Source organism: Lissotriton vulgaris, chromosome 9, assembly GCF_964263255.1.
Source record: "Lissotriton vulgaris chromosome 9, aLisVul1.2, whole genome shotgun sequence".
NCBI lineage: Eukaryota > Metazoa > Chordata > Amphibia > Caudata > Salamandridae > Lissotriton > Lissotriton vulgaris.
In genome coordinates, this window is record NC_141697.1 from 537860951 (window position 1) to 537878137 (window position 17187).

At 43.2% G+C, this 17187-nt stretch overlaps 1 protein-coding gene across 1 annotated transcript in view; it reads right to left on the reverse strand.

Moving 5' to 3' along the window:
• LOC147690382 (uncharacterized) overlaps positions 1–17187 on the reverse strand; it is a 2590730-nt gene that overhangs the window by 1470904 nt on the left and 1102639 nt on the right. Inside the window, exon 30 of the mRNA XM_086936677.1 lies at positions 9211–9306. Within this exon, the coding sequence (XP_086792803.1) occupies positions 9211–9306 (96 nt within the window). The remainder of the gene's footprint in view (positions 1–9210; positions 9307–17187) is intronic.

The following is a 17187-nucleotide window of genomic DNA, read 5'->3' on the forward strand; positions in this document are numbered from 1 at the left end:
TCTCAGAACAGCCTGTCCAACAGCTGCATCATCCTTCATGGACGAATCCAGGCAGTAGTGTTTCATGAAGGTGTGGGCACTGCTCCACGTAGCTGCCCGACAGATGTCTCTGATTGGAACTCCTGAAAACAGAGCTCTTGTGGAATGAGTCCGAACTCGTCTTTCAAGCGGTTTACCCGCTTGTTGGTGGCAAAATTGAATAGCATTAGAAATCCAACGAGAAATACTGTGCTTTGACAATGGAAACCCCTTCCGTGAAGCTCCATAAGAGACGAACAGTTGAGAAGACTTCCTGAAAGGTTTGGTGCGTTCTAGATAACATTTCAGACACCTTTGAACGTCTAAAGAATGCAAAGACCTCTCAGCTGGTGTCTAAGGTCGTGGAAAAAAAGACTTTAGAATCACTGGCTCATTCAGATTGAATTCAGAGGGAACCTTTGGGATGAATTTCGGATTTGTCCTCATAATCAGAACATCCTTCTTGAACTGTAGAAAAGGTTCCACAATTGTAAACGCTTGTAGCTCACTTATTCTCCTAGCTGATGTTAGAGCTAACAGAAGAGCCAGCTTCCATGACATGAATTTAATATCCGCTCTATGAATGTATTCAAACGGAGCTTTCATCAAATTAGTCAACACCAAATTTAGTTGCCATACCGTTGGAGGAGGCCGGACCGGAGGAAAAACCCTGAAAAGGCCTTTTAGAAATTGTTTGATAATCCTTGCAGACCAAAGCGAAGGACCCGAAGATGTCCGCCTAAATCTCGAGATGGCTGCCAGATGTACTTTGACAGAGGAATGAGCCAAACCTGCTTTAGCAAGAGAAAGAATATATGGCAAAATCCAATGCAGATGTGAAGTGTAAGGATGAAGATTTTGTGAATGACACCAGAGACAAAATCTTTTCCATTTAGCCCGATAGGTTTTGTTCGTACTGGGGGCTCGGGCCTGAGACAGAATATCTTTACATTCCTTGGTAAGATTCAGATCTTGAAATGCTCTGTACTCAGGAGCCACGCAGTCAATTGGAGCGATCTGGGATCTAGGTGAAGCACCTGACCCTGAGACATTGTCAACAGAGACGGAACCGGCTGCAGGCGAATTGGCTGCTCCCGAGACAGTAGGAGAAGTTTTGTGTACCAGAACTGCCGGGGCCCGCTGGCACAATCAAGATCATAGTGCATGGCTCTGCTTTGATCTTCCTGATGAGCCTTGGGATTAGGGGTATTGGAGGAAAGGCGTAAAGAAATGTGCTGTACCAGGCAATTGAAAGCGCAATCCCCAAGGATCCCTGATGGTGATCCCTGCTTGCGTAAAGCTGACATTTGGCTTTCTCCGGGGTCGCAAAAGGGTCTATGGTTGGGATCCCCAAGACTGAAAAGACTTTGTCGAGGATAGCTTGGTCCAATTCCCATTCTTGAGTGAGTGATTTTTGGCGGCTCAGCACGTCTGCTGTTATATTGACCGAACCCGCGAGGTGCTCTGCTGAAAGCGCAATGTTGTGAAGAATAGCCCAGTCCCAAATTTCCTGAGCCTCATTTGAAAGAGCTCGGGATCTGGTTGCTTGTTGATATAGTGCATGACCGTCGTGCTGTCTGTGCGGACCAGCACTGTACGATTTTAAACCCTCGGCAGAAAGGCTTGTAGGGCCAAGCGAATAGCCCTGAGTTCCAATAGATTGATTTGGAACTTGCGCTGACTTGGTTCCCAATAACCGCTCACACGTAATTCCTGCAGCACAGCCCCACAACCTTCTCGTGAGGCGTCTGTAGTCAAAACCATGAGAGATGGAGGCAGCATGAAGGTTAGACCCTTTGAGATGTTGTCCTGTACCAGCCACCAGCTGCCTGCCTCCCTCATTGCTGGAGTAATCGTGACCCTGTCGTCGAACGAGCCTTCCGCCTGGTACCATTGCTTGTACAGTTCTTCCTGTAGCGGACGCATGCGAAGTCTGCAGTGCGGAATTAATGGTATGCAGGATGAGAGCGATCCTAGCAGGGACTGGTAGAGTCGAACCTAAAATGTCTTCTTCTTTTGCAAGAGACAATCTGCTCGTATAAGCTTGTTTTGACGCTCTTCCGTCAGAAAAAACGTGCAGCGATTGGTGTCCAGAATAGATCCTAGAAACCTGGCTGTCCTGGATGGGTGAAGGACTGATTTTTCTCTGTTGAGTTGAAGGCCCAAGCCGTTGAAAAGTTGGATGCAACCTGAAACCGCCTTGGAAGCTGCTTGAAAGGATGGCGCTTTTATAAGCCAATCGTCTAGGTAGGGAAAGACTTCTAGAGATTGCTTTCTGAGGAATGCAGCCACCGGTGCCAGGACCTTGGTAAATATTCGTGGTGCCGACTTTAGGCCAAAAGGAAGCACCTTGAATTGAAAGTGGCTCTTGCCCACTGTGAAGCGAAGGTATTGCTTGTGAGCCGGATGGATCGGGACGTGGAAGTATGCGTCCTCTAAGACCAGTGTTGTCATGTAGTCCCCTGGATTCAGAAGACGTAGAATATCTTGAAGCGTGACCATTCTGAATGAGAGCTTTATGAGTTAGGTGTTGAGCTCTCTTAGATCTAATATTGGGCGCCATTTCTCCTTCGTCTTTCGAACCAGGAAGAACCTGGAATAAAAACCTTTCCCTCTCTGGGAGTGAGGAACCAGTTATATTGCCCCCATGATAAAGAGTTTGTGGGCTTCGAGACGTAGCAGTTGTAGATGTTTTGTGCCGCTGGCGCCCGGAGCTCTGTTTGGAGGAAGCTGTTGAAACTCCAAGGTGTGGCCACTTCGAACGATATTCAAGACCCACTGGTCTGATGTTATGTTCTTCCAGTTCTTCAGGCAATAAGAGATACTGCCCCCTACTGATGATGACCGGGGGGTAGGAACAGTAGACAGAGCCAGGAGGCCGCTATTGACGTTTTGAATTGTCTCTGCCTTGGCGACCTTGCCGGGCTTTCCCTTGCTGGCAAGAGAAAGAAGCAGATTGACCTTGCCTCTGTGAATACTGTGGCCTGTAGGACTGCGAGGATTGGGAGTATGAGGAATAACATTGTTGGTATCCTCCTCTGTTGTTATAACCTCTCCCCTTCGCTCCTCGGAATGGCACTTTACGATATTGGAGAGTGCCCAAGGACTTGGCTGTTTCAGTGTCCTTTTTTATCCCCTGCAAGGCATCATCGATATGCTTTCCGAAAAGCATAACCCCATCAAAGGGCATGTCCAATATCTTGTTCTGCACTTCAGGGCGGAACAAAGTTGCCCAAAGCCAGCCTTGTCTTCTGAGGACAGCAGAACCTGCCAGGGCTCTAAAAGCGTTAGTCGCTATGTCCATCGAGCAGTCAATCATTTCTGCAGAAGTTCTCTCTCCTTCTTCTAAGACTTTCTTTGTGCCGCTTGCGAGATCACTGAGTCCTGCTTTGGTTGACCAACCAAACATGCAGGACTTCCATCCGGTTGCCTGTACTTTTTCTCTAGTCCCGGTAAGACTGGAATGACTGTTGCAGGGGATTGCATAGCCTTCAGTGCCTCGGTCCACACATGGTCGACGATAGGAATAGAGCGGATGGATCTTTTATATGGTTCCTTGAAATCATAAAGGAAACAGTCAGTGTGAACCGTAGTACCTGGGAGACCAAAGCGCCTGGAAGCTCGCTAGATAAGGTTATGGAAACCACCTATGTCGACAGGTGGTGAATCCCCTGGATCTGGTGAAGGAGAGGGAGGATCTGGAATTATGTAACCGTCCCATTCTCTATCCGTACGAGGGACCTCTGTTCCGTCTCCTCCTACATCCGAGGAATCATCATCATCAGTATCCTGTAGAGTATGAATGTGCTCTGACGGTTGAAGAACCTCCTCAGGTCCCTGAGACTGTGGCTGAACCACCGCCATTGAGGATGGCGGCAAAGATGGAGGAGGCACTTGAGTGGGTTCCGGAGCTTGAGAAGAAAAACTCTTTCTATAGTCCATTAGCATTAGCTGTAGGTCCGATATGAATGAAGAAGGCATTGCCACCATACCTTGTTGAGCCTGTTCCGGAATCTGCTGTCTGGGTGGAGGTTGACGCAGTTCCTCCTCATAGTATCCATCCGAATCAGAGTCCTTATCCTTATCCAAAAGTAAATCAGGAGGGAGGGGTGTCACCCTCCGCGGAGACGTCATATCCGGTGTTAGCTGGCGTTTCTCAGTAATCCGAACCTTTTCCACCATCGACGGAGTCACCTTCAACGAGACCGTTGACGCGACCGTCGTCGACAGGAGCGCCATCGACGAGAAAGTAGTCGACGGAGAACCAACCATCGTCGGCGGAGGAGCGAGCCTCGACAGCACCATCGACGAGCTCGTCGTCAGGATCAGAGCTGTCGTCATCGTCGCAATTGTCGTCGTCGACGTGGTCTTCGTCGTCGTCGACACCACCATCGGTGTCATCATCATCGACGTCGAGGATATTAAACTCATCGACGAGGAAGAAAGCCCAATCGTCGACAATGAGGGTACAGTCATCGTCGACGAGGCAGAACTGGAAGAATGATGAATCTTCACCGTCATCGTCGACGTACCTGTGGATGTCACCGTCGACAGGCGGGTTTTCTTCACAGATTTAGGATCCTGAGGAAGAGAGGCAGGTTTTTTTAAACCTTTTGACTTCTCTGAAGGTGGTAAGGTAACAGAAGGCGCTTGGGAACCTTTCTGTGAAGAAATCACCTTAGCACTCGCTCCCACTTTCTCCTTTACACCTCGGTGAGGAGATTTCAGGGGATCAGAACCACCAGACCTGTCAGAGATCTTTTGAGTGGATTTCGAAGGAGGCTCAGCAGAGGGGTAGAAGGGGAAGACCTACCCCTTTTTACAGATCTTCTTGAAGAGGCTGTTGAAGAAGACTCTTCACTGTCGCTGGAAACGATCTCCTTTCTGGGTTTCATTTTCTGAAGCCAGGTTAAAAGCCTCCTTTCTTTGACTCTCAATGTCTTTTTTTTAAAAGGTCCTGCAGATCCTACATTCTGTAGCTTTGTGGTCAGGGTACAAGCAATAAATGCAATCTGTATGTTTGTCATCTACACACAGACGCTTCTTAGAGCAAGTATCACAAGCCTTAAACAAACCTTTCTTCTCCTTGTCAGTTATTTTCCAAGAAAAAAAGGGTTGTTTTAAAGTTGTTGATGAAAAACTGAGCAGAGCCCAGTGGAGACTCCCTTAGCACAACGTGTGGTAGAAAATCTGAGGCTCTGAGGCTCTCTCAGGAGGGTTCTATGGGGTGAGGCTCTTCGGATTGGTTGTTGCAGAAAGTTTGGTCTCTTTTACAAAACATGGTGGATAAGCTACAAAATGAGATGAGGCCTAGGCCTAATTTTCTCTTTTGTACCTATAGCTATGGTATTTATTTATTTACTGAGGCACCCATTCCGATGACGGTGAACAATACAAAGCATAGGAATATATGAAAGTTCCAATACTGGGGCAATCTCGGTTCCCTCACTACAGAAATTCCTGAGTCACTTTTCTGAGATTCAACAAGCTGTATAAATACAACTCAAACAAACCAAGAGAAGTATGATAAGACACGCAAACAAACATTGCACACCACAACCAGCTTACAAAGTTGGTGATCAAGTATAGCTGGCTAGTAATCACCTACGGCTTGAAAGAATGAATAAATGAATGAAAGGTATTTGTATTGTACGAACAGATACTCATAAATGAGTGTCCCAGCGCTACCAAGGACAAGATAATAAGAGGATAGAGTGAAATAAGATATTATAAGTTAAACAGGTATGTTTTTAAACATTTGCGGAAGATGGGTTCAGTTTCTGTGCTTCTGAGTTGATAGGGGAGGAGGTTCCACATTTTCACAATGTATACAAAAGAGAGGTACCACCACATCTCCTTTTAAAAGGAGAAACCTACCTGAGGTGGGACTGACTGGAACATTGATTTCTGCTGAACTGGTACTAAGTGATTCTTTTGTTCAGATAGCTGGGACCGATGTTATTCAGGGCACTCTGTGCTTAGGTAAGTGCTTTAAAAATGATCCTTTTATTGACGGGTACCCAGGGCATGTGGGTAAGGAATGGTGAAGTGTGGGTACCTTTTTGCAAAATAAAAAGGAGTCACAATGCCACATTTTGACAACTTGCAGTTGAAGGCCTAAATATGCAGTTAAACCAAGGTACAAGGCATTCACGTAGCCCAGACAAGAGAAGATCATAGCTTGAACTACGGTTTTGCGGGCATCCCATGGAAAAAGGGGGAGGAATTTCCTGAGACCCTTAAGGTTCCACATACAGATTCTAGCAACTGTGTGGATCTGAGTCTTAAAAGATAGGACAATATCGCAGATGACCCCCAGGTTTATAGCTGCCAGGATTGTGGGTGGTCCATCCTTGGGCCAGGCACTTTCACAACCTACATTAGGATTAGGCCCTAACAGTATGATTTCTGTTTTGTTTTCTTTCAGCCAACCTAAGATTGCTCTCATGCAATTTGAGAAGGGAACTTTGCAGAATTCTTAATTTGCCAGGTAACAAAATACCAGCTGGGTATAGTCGGCATATGAAACTATCATAATGCCGAATGTCTCAACCAGGGTGGCTAAAGGAGACATGTACATTATAAACAGTGTAGAACAATGAGCAGAGCCTTGGGGTATCCTACATTTTAGAGGTGTGGCTTGGAAAGGTGAGGTTTCATCCAAATTGCTTGCTCTTGCTCAAAGAGAAATGAGGTCAGACAAACAAGTACTGCACCTCTGACCCCACAATCAGACAGGCGTTGTAAAAGGATGTCATGGGGGCAGTGTTGAACTCTGCCTGGAGCTCGAACAGAAAAAGTGTGGCATTGTGTCAGCAGTCCAAGGACATTTTTGTAGTGACTCAGTGACTTCCGGCAGCGCAGTTTTGGTGCTGTGTCGAGATCAAAAACCTGACTGAGACGGGTGCATGAGGTGATAGGATTCTAAAAACTCTGAGAGTTGTTTATGTACTATAGATTCTAGTATTTTGGTGGCTGCTCAGGAAAAAGATATAGGTCTAACATTAGATAGAATCTTGCTATCTGCTAAAGGGTTCTTTAGTAGTGGGATTAACTAGCTTGTTTCTATAAAAAAAAGGACCTGAGCCAGTTTGGATGGACATGACGGTGTACCCGTCCCCATTGGTGGCTCTTCTGGGGTATGTTGCACCTCTCCAGGCGGCTCACCGCAAATATGTGGCGCTGGCTATGCTTTTGGCTAAACGCAGGGTGGCCTGTAGATGGGGGAGGGGAAGGGCGCCCAAGTTTAAGGATTGGATGAGTGACATGGTATACTGCCAGGAACAATTGCATACTTATTTCGAACTGCTGCCACCTACTTCTAGGCCTACTGATATTTGGGCCCCGTTACAATGTTATTTGATAACTGACCCACTCGAAGATGACAGCACTTGAGGTTGGGATGGTGGGACACTGCGGTGTTGTTTCTTGGTCCTGAACTGAAAATCCTGGACTGACTTGTATGGCAAGATGTGCTTACTGCTCTCCCCCCCTTCCCTCTCCCCCCTCTTTCTTCCCCAACCTCCCCATTTCAAGGCTCTCTGTGGGTTGCTCCTACCTCCACGACATCACCCAGGTATCTACCGGCCTACTACCTTAGGTGATAGGATTCCAAAAACTCCGAGAGTTTTTTATGTACTATAGATTCTTGTCTTTTGGTGGCTGCTCAGGAAAAAGATATAGGTCTAACATTAGATAGAATCTTACTATCTGCTAAAGTTTTCTTTAGTAGTGGGATTACACTAGCTTGTTTCTATAAAAAAGGACCTGAGCCAGTTTGGATGGAATTATTAAACACCTCTGCATAAACAGGGTCGATAACCTCTGTTGTTAATTTTATTATACGGGGCAAGGGTCAAATGGTGATCCAGATATACATGATAGAAGTCTTTTTATTTCATCTTCATTTGGAGGAATGAAAGATGTCAGCAAATTACATCGGTTAGGTTCAGAAAGGGCTAACGGAAGGACATGGGAGGACGATGCTGTACGGCCTCCATGTTTATTTGTATTTGAATAATTACAAAGTCAGGAACTGCGTAAATTACATCCATGATATTGAGGGCCTTATACTATTTAGCAAATAATGAACCTAGCCTCTTACTAACTACAACTACCAGAGGACATGCCCTTTCACCCAGTGTTCCATGACTCTCTGCTCTGACCTTGTCATGCCTAAACCCAATGACTACCACCACCACCACCTCCTCTAAAAATTGTTGGTCATCTAGAATTCGCAGTACAGAAAATCCTTAACTCAAAGACAGTAAATGGATATTTATTCTACTTAATAGATTGAAAGGGTTAAGGCTAAGATGATCAATCATGGAAACTGGCTGGGAACGTCCATGCCCCTCGGTTGGTATGACTCTTTCATTCACAAAACCCCCATAAACCTCGCCCCGTGTGTCACCCTTTGTGGGGAAGAAATTTTATGATTACTAACTCTTGCATGCCAGCATGCCCCATATGTGCATCAGGTTATAGCATTAGGAGCCATGTAGTCCTACCCTCCTTTTACACAGCTTAGGCTAAATGTTGTTCCCCCTATCTTTTAGACAAACATTTTTACACAAAAACTCTATAGAGTTCAGTTGGTTCTGTGTTTTGCTAGGCATAAACTAGCATTGCCAAGTGCTAGATTTCAATATTTTCCTCAGGATTGTAATGATCCACATTTGTGACTATCATTATGTTTGTACCAAGCACCATGTCTGCTCCCCGTTCTTGTAATTATCTTTGTGTTTATTTAAGGCTTGGTTCCTTAGTAAATTATTATTTGTGTCAGGTGCACATTTAGAATTTCCTGTGGTGGTTGCTTATAATGGTTTCACGTGCAAGCACTTATTACACATGTTAGCAATTATCCATGTGCCTGCAAACAAGAATTTTCTCGAAACCGTGAGTCACAGTAAACACATGCTCTTCCAGAATATGGAACCACAGAAGTATAATTAACTATGTGCCCCTCCAGTACAATAGAACCAATGATAGATAGTCCAGTTAAACCCCAGTTGGGCCCTTGGCTTTATTCCTTCAAGAAGAAACTCTCCACTATCTCCCTGGAGCCCAAACAACTCCCTCTGACCTCGTCCAGCATCTTGCCTGGCCGGCAATATCTGCGCACTTGCAGACATCTCCGAGCAGCTAATCAGAGTTCCCTCGATCCTGGCATCTCACATAAAGACCTACCGTTGAGGAACGGCGGCAATCCCTTGTGCTCTGGAAGTCGCCTGGAATATTGGTTGCACATCCAGGTCCGTTTTGCAGGTGTCATCACTTGGAACTCTGAAATTAAAGAAAAGAAAAGCAAAGGGAAAAAGAACAACATTAGTGCATTGTTCTTGTTTTCTCAGTGACTCTGTTGATTTCAAGCTTGCGATACTCAGGTACTTGTGCATTTATTCCTGAACTGAGTAACAACACTATTGAGAGCACTAGAGACATTCCCATGAGCAAAAAAAAGAGGATAGAGCGGTGAAGCTGAAAGACAAAGCAAAATTCTTCTGAAGCATATGGCGTAAAATGCTCAATGAGGAGACTTAGAACCATGACTTAGGACTCAATATAAGAGTTGTGTGTCTCCTTACCACAAGAGATCATAATACGTATTTACTGTTTTAATTACTTTGTAAGTCTGTTTCATTACTTGGAGTGATTCCAGGAAGTTGGGCAAACCCGCTCCCGATGAGTTGCTCAAAATTTATCATGCGTGGCAACTTATGGCGTGGGCGTATGGGGTTATGCTCCTATCGGAGAGCTTCAAACAATCGAAAATGTTTTTCTGAAATATGTACTAGCCCTCCCTCGAAGTGCTCCAAACTACGGCAGCCACACTGAGCTCGGTTTGGATTATCTAACTGACATCATTAGATACCAACCGATCCTCCTCTGGCACCGTATATGGACCAAAGAACAATGTCATCTTACTCGGTCACTGATAACCGACTGTCTATCCCTGACTCACTGGAAAAAGATCCCATGGTTACTGTACGTTTTTAATTTTCTGAATGATTTAAACCGTCTATCATTTTTTACTGACCCTCCCTCACTTGTGGACATATCCAGGAAGGCTTTGAAGAGCTTGTGTGTTAACCACCTAAGAGATCTTCGCATGTGTTCAGAGAGTGGTAAACGCACAAACAGTCATTTAATGACGATTCAAACCATACCTGGCATGCAGCCGATATTTGTCCTTCTTTTTGTCAAACTACGATAGATATGTTTTAACTAGATTTCGTTTTGACTCCTTTTATCGCCTTGTTTCGTTCCCCGGGGTTTCAGACTGGTCACGTGAATTAATTAGTTGCCCCTGTGATGGTAACGCACCCCAGTCTACCCTACATGTAATTCTATTTTGTAGCTTTTATGAGACCCCACGTAAACGCTGGATAGTTCCACTTCTCCGACAAATGGGCTTGAGAAGATGTAGACCTGCTCTCCTGGCATTACAGTTTTTAGAAACACAATTTGCTGCTAAGTGTATAGCCTGTTTTTTAAAAGCATGTCTGAAAATTCGTCTACAATCAACTGACCCTGCTTTGTAATTTTTATATGCAATTCACACCCAATTGTCAAACCGTGTTATACTGCATAGACGACAATCCCCTTAAAGGCAAAATTTACTGTCTTGATGTAACTCTAGTTAATATTGCACATGTGATAACTCTTTTTAAATGAAAAATTACAACCTCGTTGTAACTGTTTTTTACTATGCACTTTTTATGATTGTATAATTCAATCGAAATAAAGTTTCTTGAACTTGAACTTGAGTTGTGTGTCTCCTTACCACAAGAGATCATAATACGTCTTTACTGTTTTAATTACTTTGTAAGTGTGTTTCATTACTTGGAGTGTTTACAAGAAATTGATTATGTTGATTGGTACAATGACTAATGTGATTTATGTTACTTTTTCCTAGTTGTTCATCAGAGCACCATAGAATGCGCATTCCCAAAAAGGGAGATTGTTGTGTGTCCCGTGTATAACAGTGAGTCAGACCAACATCCAGTGATTCAGTCATTTCCTTTTTTGTTGTTTTATCCAGACTTCGTTCACTCCTGGGACAGTGTCTGTTTGACGTAATACATTCTTTGGTTGAGTGCTGTGTTGGGAGTCAGATGGGTCCAGCATCGTCTATGCAGACAAGTTTTCCTAGTCAGCTGTCTGCCAGAAAACTAAGCCACTTAACCGCATCCGTGCTGCGCGAATTCCCCGCCCATGCTGACTCCGCCTTGCGCGGGCGGAGTCATGACGGAACGGTTCCGTCATCAGCACAGCTCAAACAACGCTGATGACGGAACCGTTCCGTCATCAGCATCGAAAGGGTTAAAGCTTTTTTGGCCAGACGATATGGAGTAGGGAATTTGATAAATGCTCAGGATCTAAATCAGGTAAATTAGGCCTGGTTGAGAACCAGGACACCAGTACGCACTACTTGATTGAATTTAGACGTTAGTACATTTATTTAATTTTCATCAGTAAATTATCTTAGATCAACATAACATTCATATTCATGTTACATTTGTTCTAGCGCATGTTCATTTACCAACAGGTACATTGTTGTTTTCAAACATATATTATACATCAAGATATCAATACATTCAGTGTTCACCCAATGCATTTCGGGGCGCGAAGCCCCTTCGTCAGGGGTCTGTGTGTAGAGAAAAGGAAGAAAAAGAAAGAGTAAGGAATCTTTTTTTACTATTGATGCACTGTCACAAGTAGGGCAGAGTCTCTATAAAATGTATTCGTCTTACCGCAAACTAGGTGAGGTGTATTGAATGATTCTCCAAATTAGATAAGTGGTATAAATCTGCATAGCAAAGAGAACTGGGTTTAAACATGTGGGTTCTAATAAACCAAAGTCGTGTGCAAGAACATTGCATGAAGTATAAGGTTACCTGTGTTCATGTATTGATAAAGTCTGCGGGGACAAAGAAGGGGAAAAGAACAAAATAAAGGACGTGGAAAGTTTAGAATATTTGCATTGCACAATGCTGAATTGGGTAAATTCAGAAGAACATTGCATGAAGTATAAGGTTACCTGTGTTCATGTATTGATAAAGTCTGCGGGGACAAAGAAGGGGAAAAGAACAAAATAAAGGACGTGGAAGGTTTAGAATATTTGCATTGCACAATGCTGAATTGGGTATATGTTTAAAATATATATGTGAGCCCTCACCTTGTATATGCCGACTTAAAAGCAAGGAGCCTGTGTGAAAACAAATGAAATGCTAATCAATATTGCAAAATAGCGGCGATTACAGTGAGTAAACGTGCCAGAAGCGGCGAAGTTTACCTGAGAGTCCTATTTAGTGAACGTCAGACTCAGCAAGTACTCAAGAAGTAAGTAGTGAAGATCTGCCAACAAAACAAATAAACACGATGTTTTAAAAGGGTACTGGCTAGCGTGTGATTTAATTAAAACTAGCGGCTGCTGAAATACTCAGCTTGGCGGTTAAGGGGAGAATCTTACCGGAGCTAGGTGTTTGGTATTCCCGTATCGGCGTTTCTTCAAGTGATAACGCGAAGGCAGCTAGTCCTTCCTTTATTCGAGAGGTTGTTATGCGCGTGGCTATCGAAAACGGACTCTAGTGATCCCGACTCCGCGTTTGTATGAGTAATGCAAAAAAACGGCTAGTCCTTCCTTTATTTAAATGACCGTGTCTTCATCAAGTGTTGATTGCCGATGGGTCTGGAGCGTAATATAACGTTGAATTTTTAAGCGAAAAAATGGAGAGCGCGCTATAAGTACACTGCTATTGGACATCCTAATTCAGCAGATCAGTTATTTGTATAGGAATGTAGATGGCGATGGGCGCCATCTTGGAGTGGTGTTAATCGCTGTAAGTTCTATATGTGAAGTGAACGGGATAGATCTAATGAGATGAATGATGATGGAGAATGTAAAAAGAGTGAAGAGTTAGAACGCATGAGGGGGTCAAGTATTTCCAACAAAGCAAATCTTTGTGCCTCAAGCATATAAACACCTTATATTTCACTGTGAGCATTGTTGTTATACCAAAAGTGTGAAAGCATACCTGCCTATTTACATTCTACGAATAGAATACATTCTATATCCTTTATGGCCTAATCTTGAAATGGGAAATGCCTATGTACAGTGGGATGAGGAAAATAAGGAAAAAATAAAAAGTGCTCAAATGTGCATTAATATGGGACCTGGGATGGGGTAGTGAATGTAATTCGAAGAGTTACAATGTTCGGTTGAAGAGTGGGTATTGTAAAGGGGATAGTGGTGGTTTGCGGTTTGGAATACCTATAGAAAACATATAAGGTCCAGCTTGTCATTCAATCCGTTTGGGATGAGGGTTTGAAGCCTACGGATCCAGAATGTTTCTCTTTGAAGTAGTGTTTTAGCGTTGTCAGTGCCCAACTTTTGGGGGACCATTTCAATAACTTGGAATCTTAGTTGGGCGATGGAGTGTCCAGCTTCGTTCCAATGTTTAGCAAGGGGAGCAGTTAGATTCTTGTTACGGATACGGCTTTTGTGTTCCGTCAATCTGATCTTAAGTTTTCTGTCTGTTTTACCAACATATAACAGTCCACATGGACATTTTATAGAATAAACCACGTGTTCTGAGTTACAGTTGGTTGTGTGCCTCAGTTTTATCTTTTCACCCGTTCGTGGATGCAACAAAATGTCTCCTGAAATTACATTGTTACAGTTTTTACAATTGTAACATTTCTGGGTTCCTTTATGTATTCTTTTTGATGCCATGTCGTCATCGGTAGCCTTGTTCAGTAGTTCTTTTAGGTTTTGCGATCTTTTGTATGCGAACAGTGGTTTGTCGTGGAAAAGTGTTGCGAAATCTTTTTCAGCTGTGATAATTTCCCATCTTTTGGAGATAATCCTTTGTATGTCTTTTGACACAGATGAGTATTTAGACACGAATACCATCCTTTGATTGTCTGTTTTGGTCTTTTTTTGCAGTAGATTCTTTCTAGGCATATTTTTGACTTTTTCCAAGTGACCTGCTAGCAGCTTTTCAGGGTAACCCCTGTCCAGGTATCTCTGTCTTTGTTGTTCAAGGCTTTTCTCACATTCCTTCTCATTGGATGATATTCTTTTAATTCTCATGAATTGAGAAATTGGGAGATTATTTATGAGGTTGGTTGGATGAAAGCTCTCGTAAAGCAGTGCAGTATTTCTGTCCGTTTCTTTTTTAAATAGTTTGGTTTGGATCGATCCATTTTGGAGTTCAACAAGAACGTCCAGAAAGGGGAGTGCCGTGTCACTGATATTGTGGGTGAATTGTATTCGTGGGTTTGCCAGATTTAAACTCTTGATATTCCGTGATAGTTCCGCAGATGTGTGTCTCCATATGATGAAAATATCATCAATATAGCGTTTATAATAAACTAGTCCAGCTTGCCATGTAGGATCTTCTAGTATGAAGTCTAGCTCGAACTTCGCCATAAAGATATTCGCGTAGACGCAGGCTCCTGGGAATCCCATGGCCGTGCCTGTTTGTTGGATGTAGAAACTTTCTTTCCATACAAAGTAGCTGTTTAAGAGACAAAATTCGAGTAGTTGTAGTAAGAAATATTTCAGTTCATCCGGTATTTCTGATCTTAGTAATGCCCATTCCATCGCTTCCAACCCTTGTTTGTGGGGAATTGATGTGTAAAGCGAGGTTACATCAATCGAGCATAGTGTCCAATTTTCGTTGTTCATTTTTGTGACTTCAGTTAGGCTTCTCAAAAAGTCTGACGTGTCCTCTATGTATGTGGTCCATTTTTGCATGAACGGTTGCATGTGCGCATCTATGAAGATGCCGAGATTTTCGAAGATCGAGGAGCAACCTGATACAATTGGCCTGAAGGGGGGGTTTTCTAGGCTCTTGTGAACTTTCGGTAGAAAGTATATTTTGGGTCTGCGTGGATAGGGTTGCTGTAGGTAACGTTTCGTTGAATTGTCAATCCAGTTAAACTCCTCCGCTTTGTCTAGAATGTTATCTAGATGCTGTGACATGTTCATGGTGGGGTCTTGCTCAAGTCTGGTGTATGTACCAACATCCTGAACATGTTCATCTCCTTTTTGTGTGTAGAAAGTTGTGTCCATTAGAACTAGCGCACCGCCTTTATCAGCTCTTTGGAATGTTAGGTCTCTGTTATTCGCTAATCTTTGGAGAGCACTATATTCCGCTCTGGTGAGGTTTCTACTTTTCCTTTTGAGTTGAATTCTATTCAGATCCGCTTTCACTAGGGTTTCGAATGTGTCTAGAGTTTTGTGGGATGTTGGAGGCATGAAGTTGCTCTTTGGTCTAAATCGTCTGTCTGTTTCCATGCTGTCCGCTACTGGATTGAGAATTGAGAAAAAGTACTTGAGCCTTAGGATTCTCATGAATTTGAAGAGTGCTACCTCCATTTCCAGGGCATTCGTGTGGTACGTGGTTACAAACGATGTGCCTTTGTTTAATACCTTTTTTTCAAAGTCGGTAAGAGTATAGCGTGAGATATTGATTATGAGGTCTTGGTCTGGCTTCTCAGTCCAGTTTTCTTCAGTAGGTCTCTGTCTTTCTCCCGTTGTTTTTCCCTTTCCCTGTCCTCTTCGCGATTTTTTTCTCCAGTTGTTGTTGTGGAAGCTTCTGGTGGTTTGCTTGGTGGAGGATCCATAGCTAAAAAAGGAGTCGATAGTGATCCAATTGCAGCACTTGCTGAATCAGAGGGTTGTACTGTGGGTTTTTGTATTTGTGAAGTTACCACTGGTTGCCTTCTTGAACTTATGTCGCTGTCTGAAACTACACTTTCATCTGAGGAGGTAGGTTGTTGTCTTGTTTTGCTGTTAAATCGTCGTTTCGCGTACACCTCCGCCCAAGTGTAGGCCTCATTTAATTTATAATCAATAGTGTCACGTTTGAATTTACGTAACTTCGTTTCTTCGCCGTATTTGTCTAATCGTGTGTTTATGTCTTCAAGGGTCCTTCCCCATACGTCATCCTCGATTCTTTCTGATAAGTCACGTTTAAGGTTATGTATTTCCTCTTCTAGATCAGCTATGGTTTTAGCAAGTTCCTCGACTAATAAGAGTATTAAATCCAGGGAACATTTGTTAAGGATTTCAAACCATTTTTCCATGAACTTTTGGTTGTTGTTCAATCTGTACAGCATAGGTCTTATTGCTAGCCTGAGTCCTCTAGGTATCCGCTTAACTCGATGGTATTGAATGAGTGTTGTTGCGTGTAATCGCTGGTTTAGCTCACGTCGAGTTAAATATTCTAGTTGCTTCAGTTGTTGTGTTATTGTTCCTCCTTGTGCATCAAAAGTTTTGGATTCCTTAATCAATTTGTAGATCTGATTGGCATCTTCGACAGTATAAACTTTGGTGTTGGCTCTGTTGTCTGTGATGGCCGCTATTGATTCAAACGACATTTTCACTGCTTGGTGCTAGTACCCTGTGGTTGCAGTAGAGTAAATAGTGGATTTGGAAGGGTAACTGCACTCTTTTAGCTAGGTGTGGTAGGGCGTTAATCCGGTATGTGTGCTGTGCTGGTTTGTAGCCTGCAAACTAAGGAGTATAAGGTAAATTAGGCCTGGTTGAGAACCAGGACACCAGTACGCACTACTTGATTGAATTTAGACGTTAGTACATTTATTTAATTTTCATCAGTAAATTATCTTAGATCAACATAACATTCATATTCATGTTACATTTGTTCTAGCGCATGTTCATTTACCAACAGGTACATTGTTGTTTTCAAACATATATTATACATCAAGATATCAATACATTCAGTGTTCACCCAATGCATTTCGGGGCGCGAAGCCCCTTCGTCAGGGGTCTGTGTGTAGAGAAAAGGAAGAAAAAGAAAGAGTAAGGAATCTTTTTTACTATTGATGCACTGTCACAAGTAGGGCAGAGTCTCTATAAAATGTATTCGTCTTACCGCAAACTAGGTGAGGTGTATTGAATGATTCTCCAAATTAGATGAGTGGTATAAATCTGCATTGCAAAGAGAACTGGGTTTAAACATGTGGGTTCTAATAAACCAAAGTCGTGTGCAAGAACATTGCATGAAGTATAAGGTTACCTGTGTTCATGTATTGATAAAGTCTGCGGGGACAAAGAAGGGGAAAAGAACAAAATAAAGGACGTGGAAGAAAACTTAAGATCAGATTGACGGAACACAAAAGCCGTATCCGTAA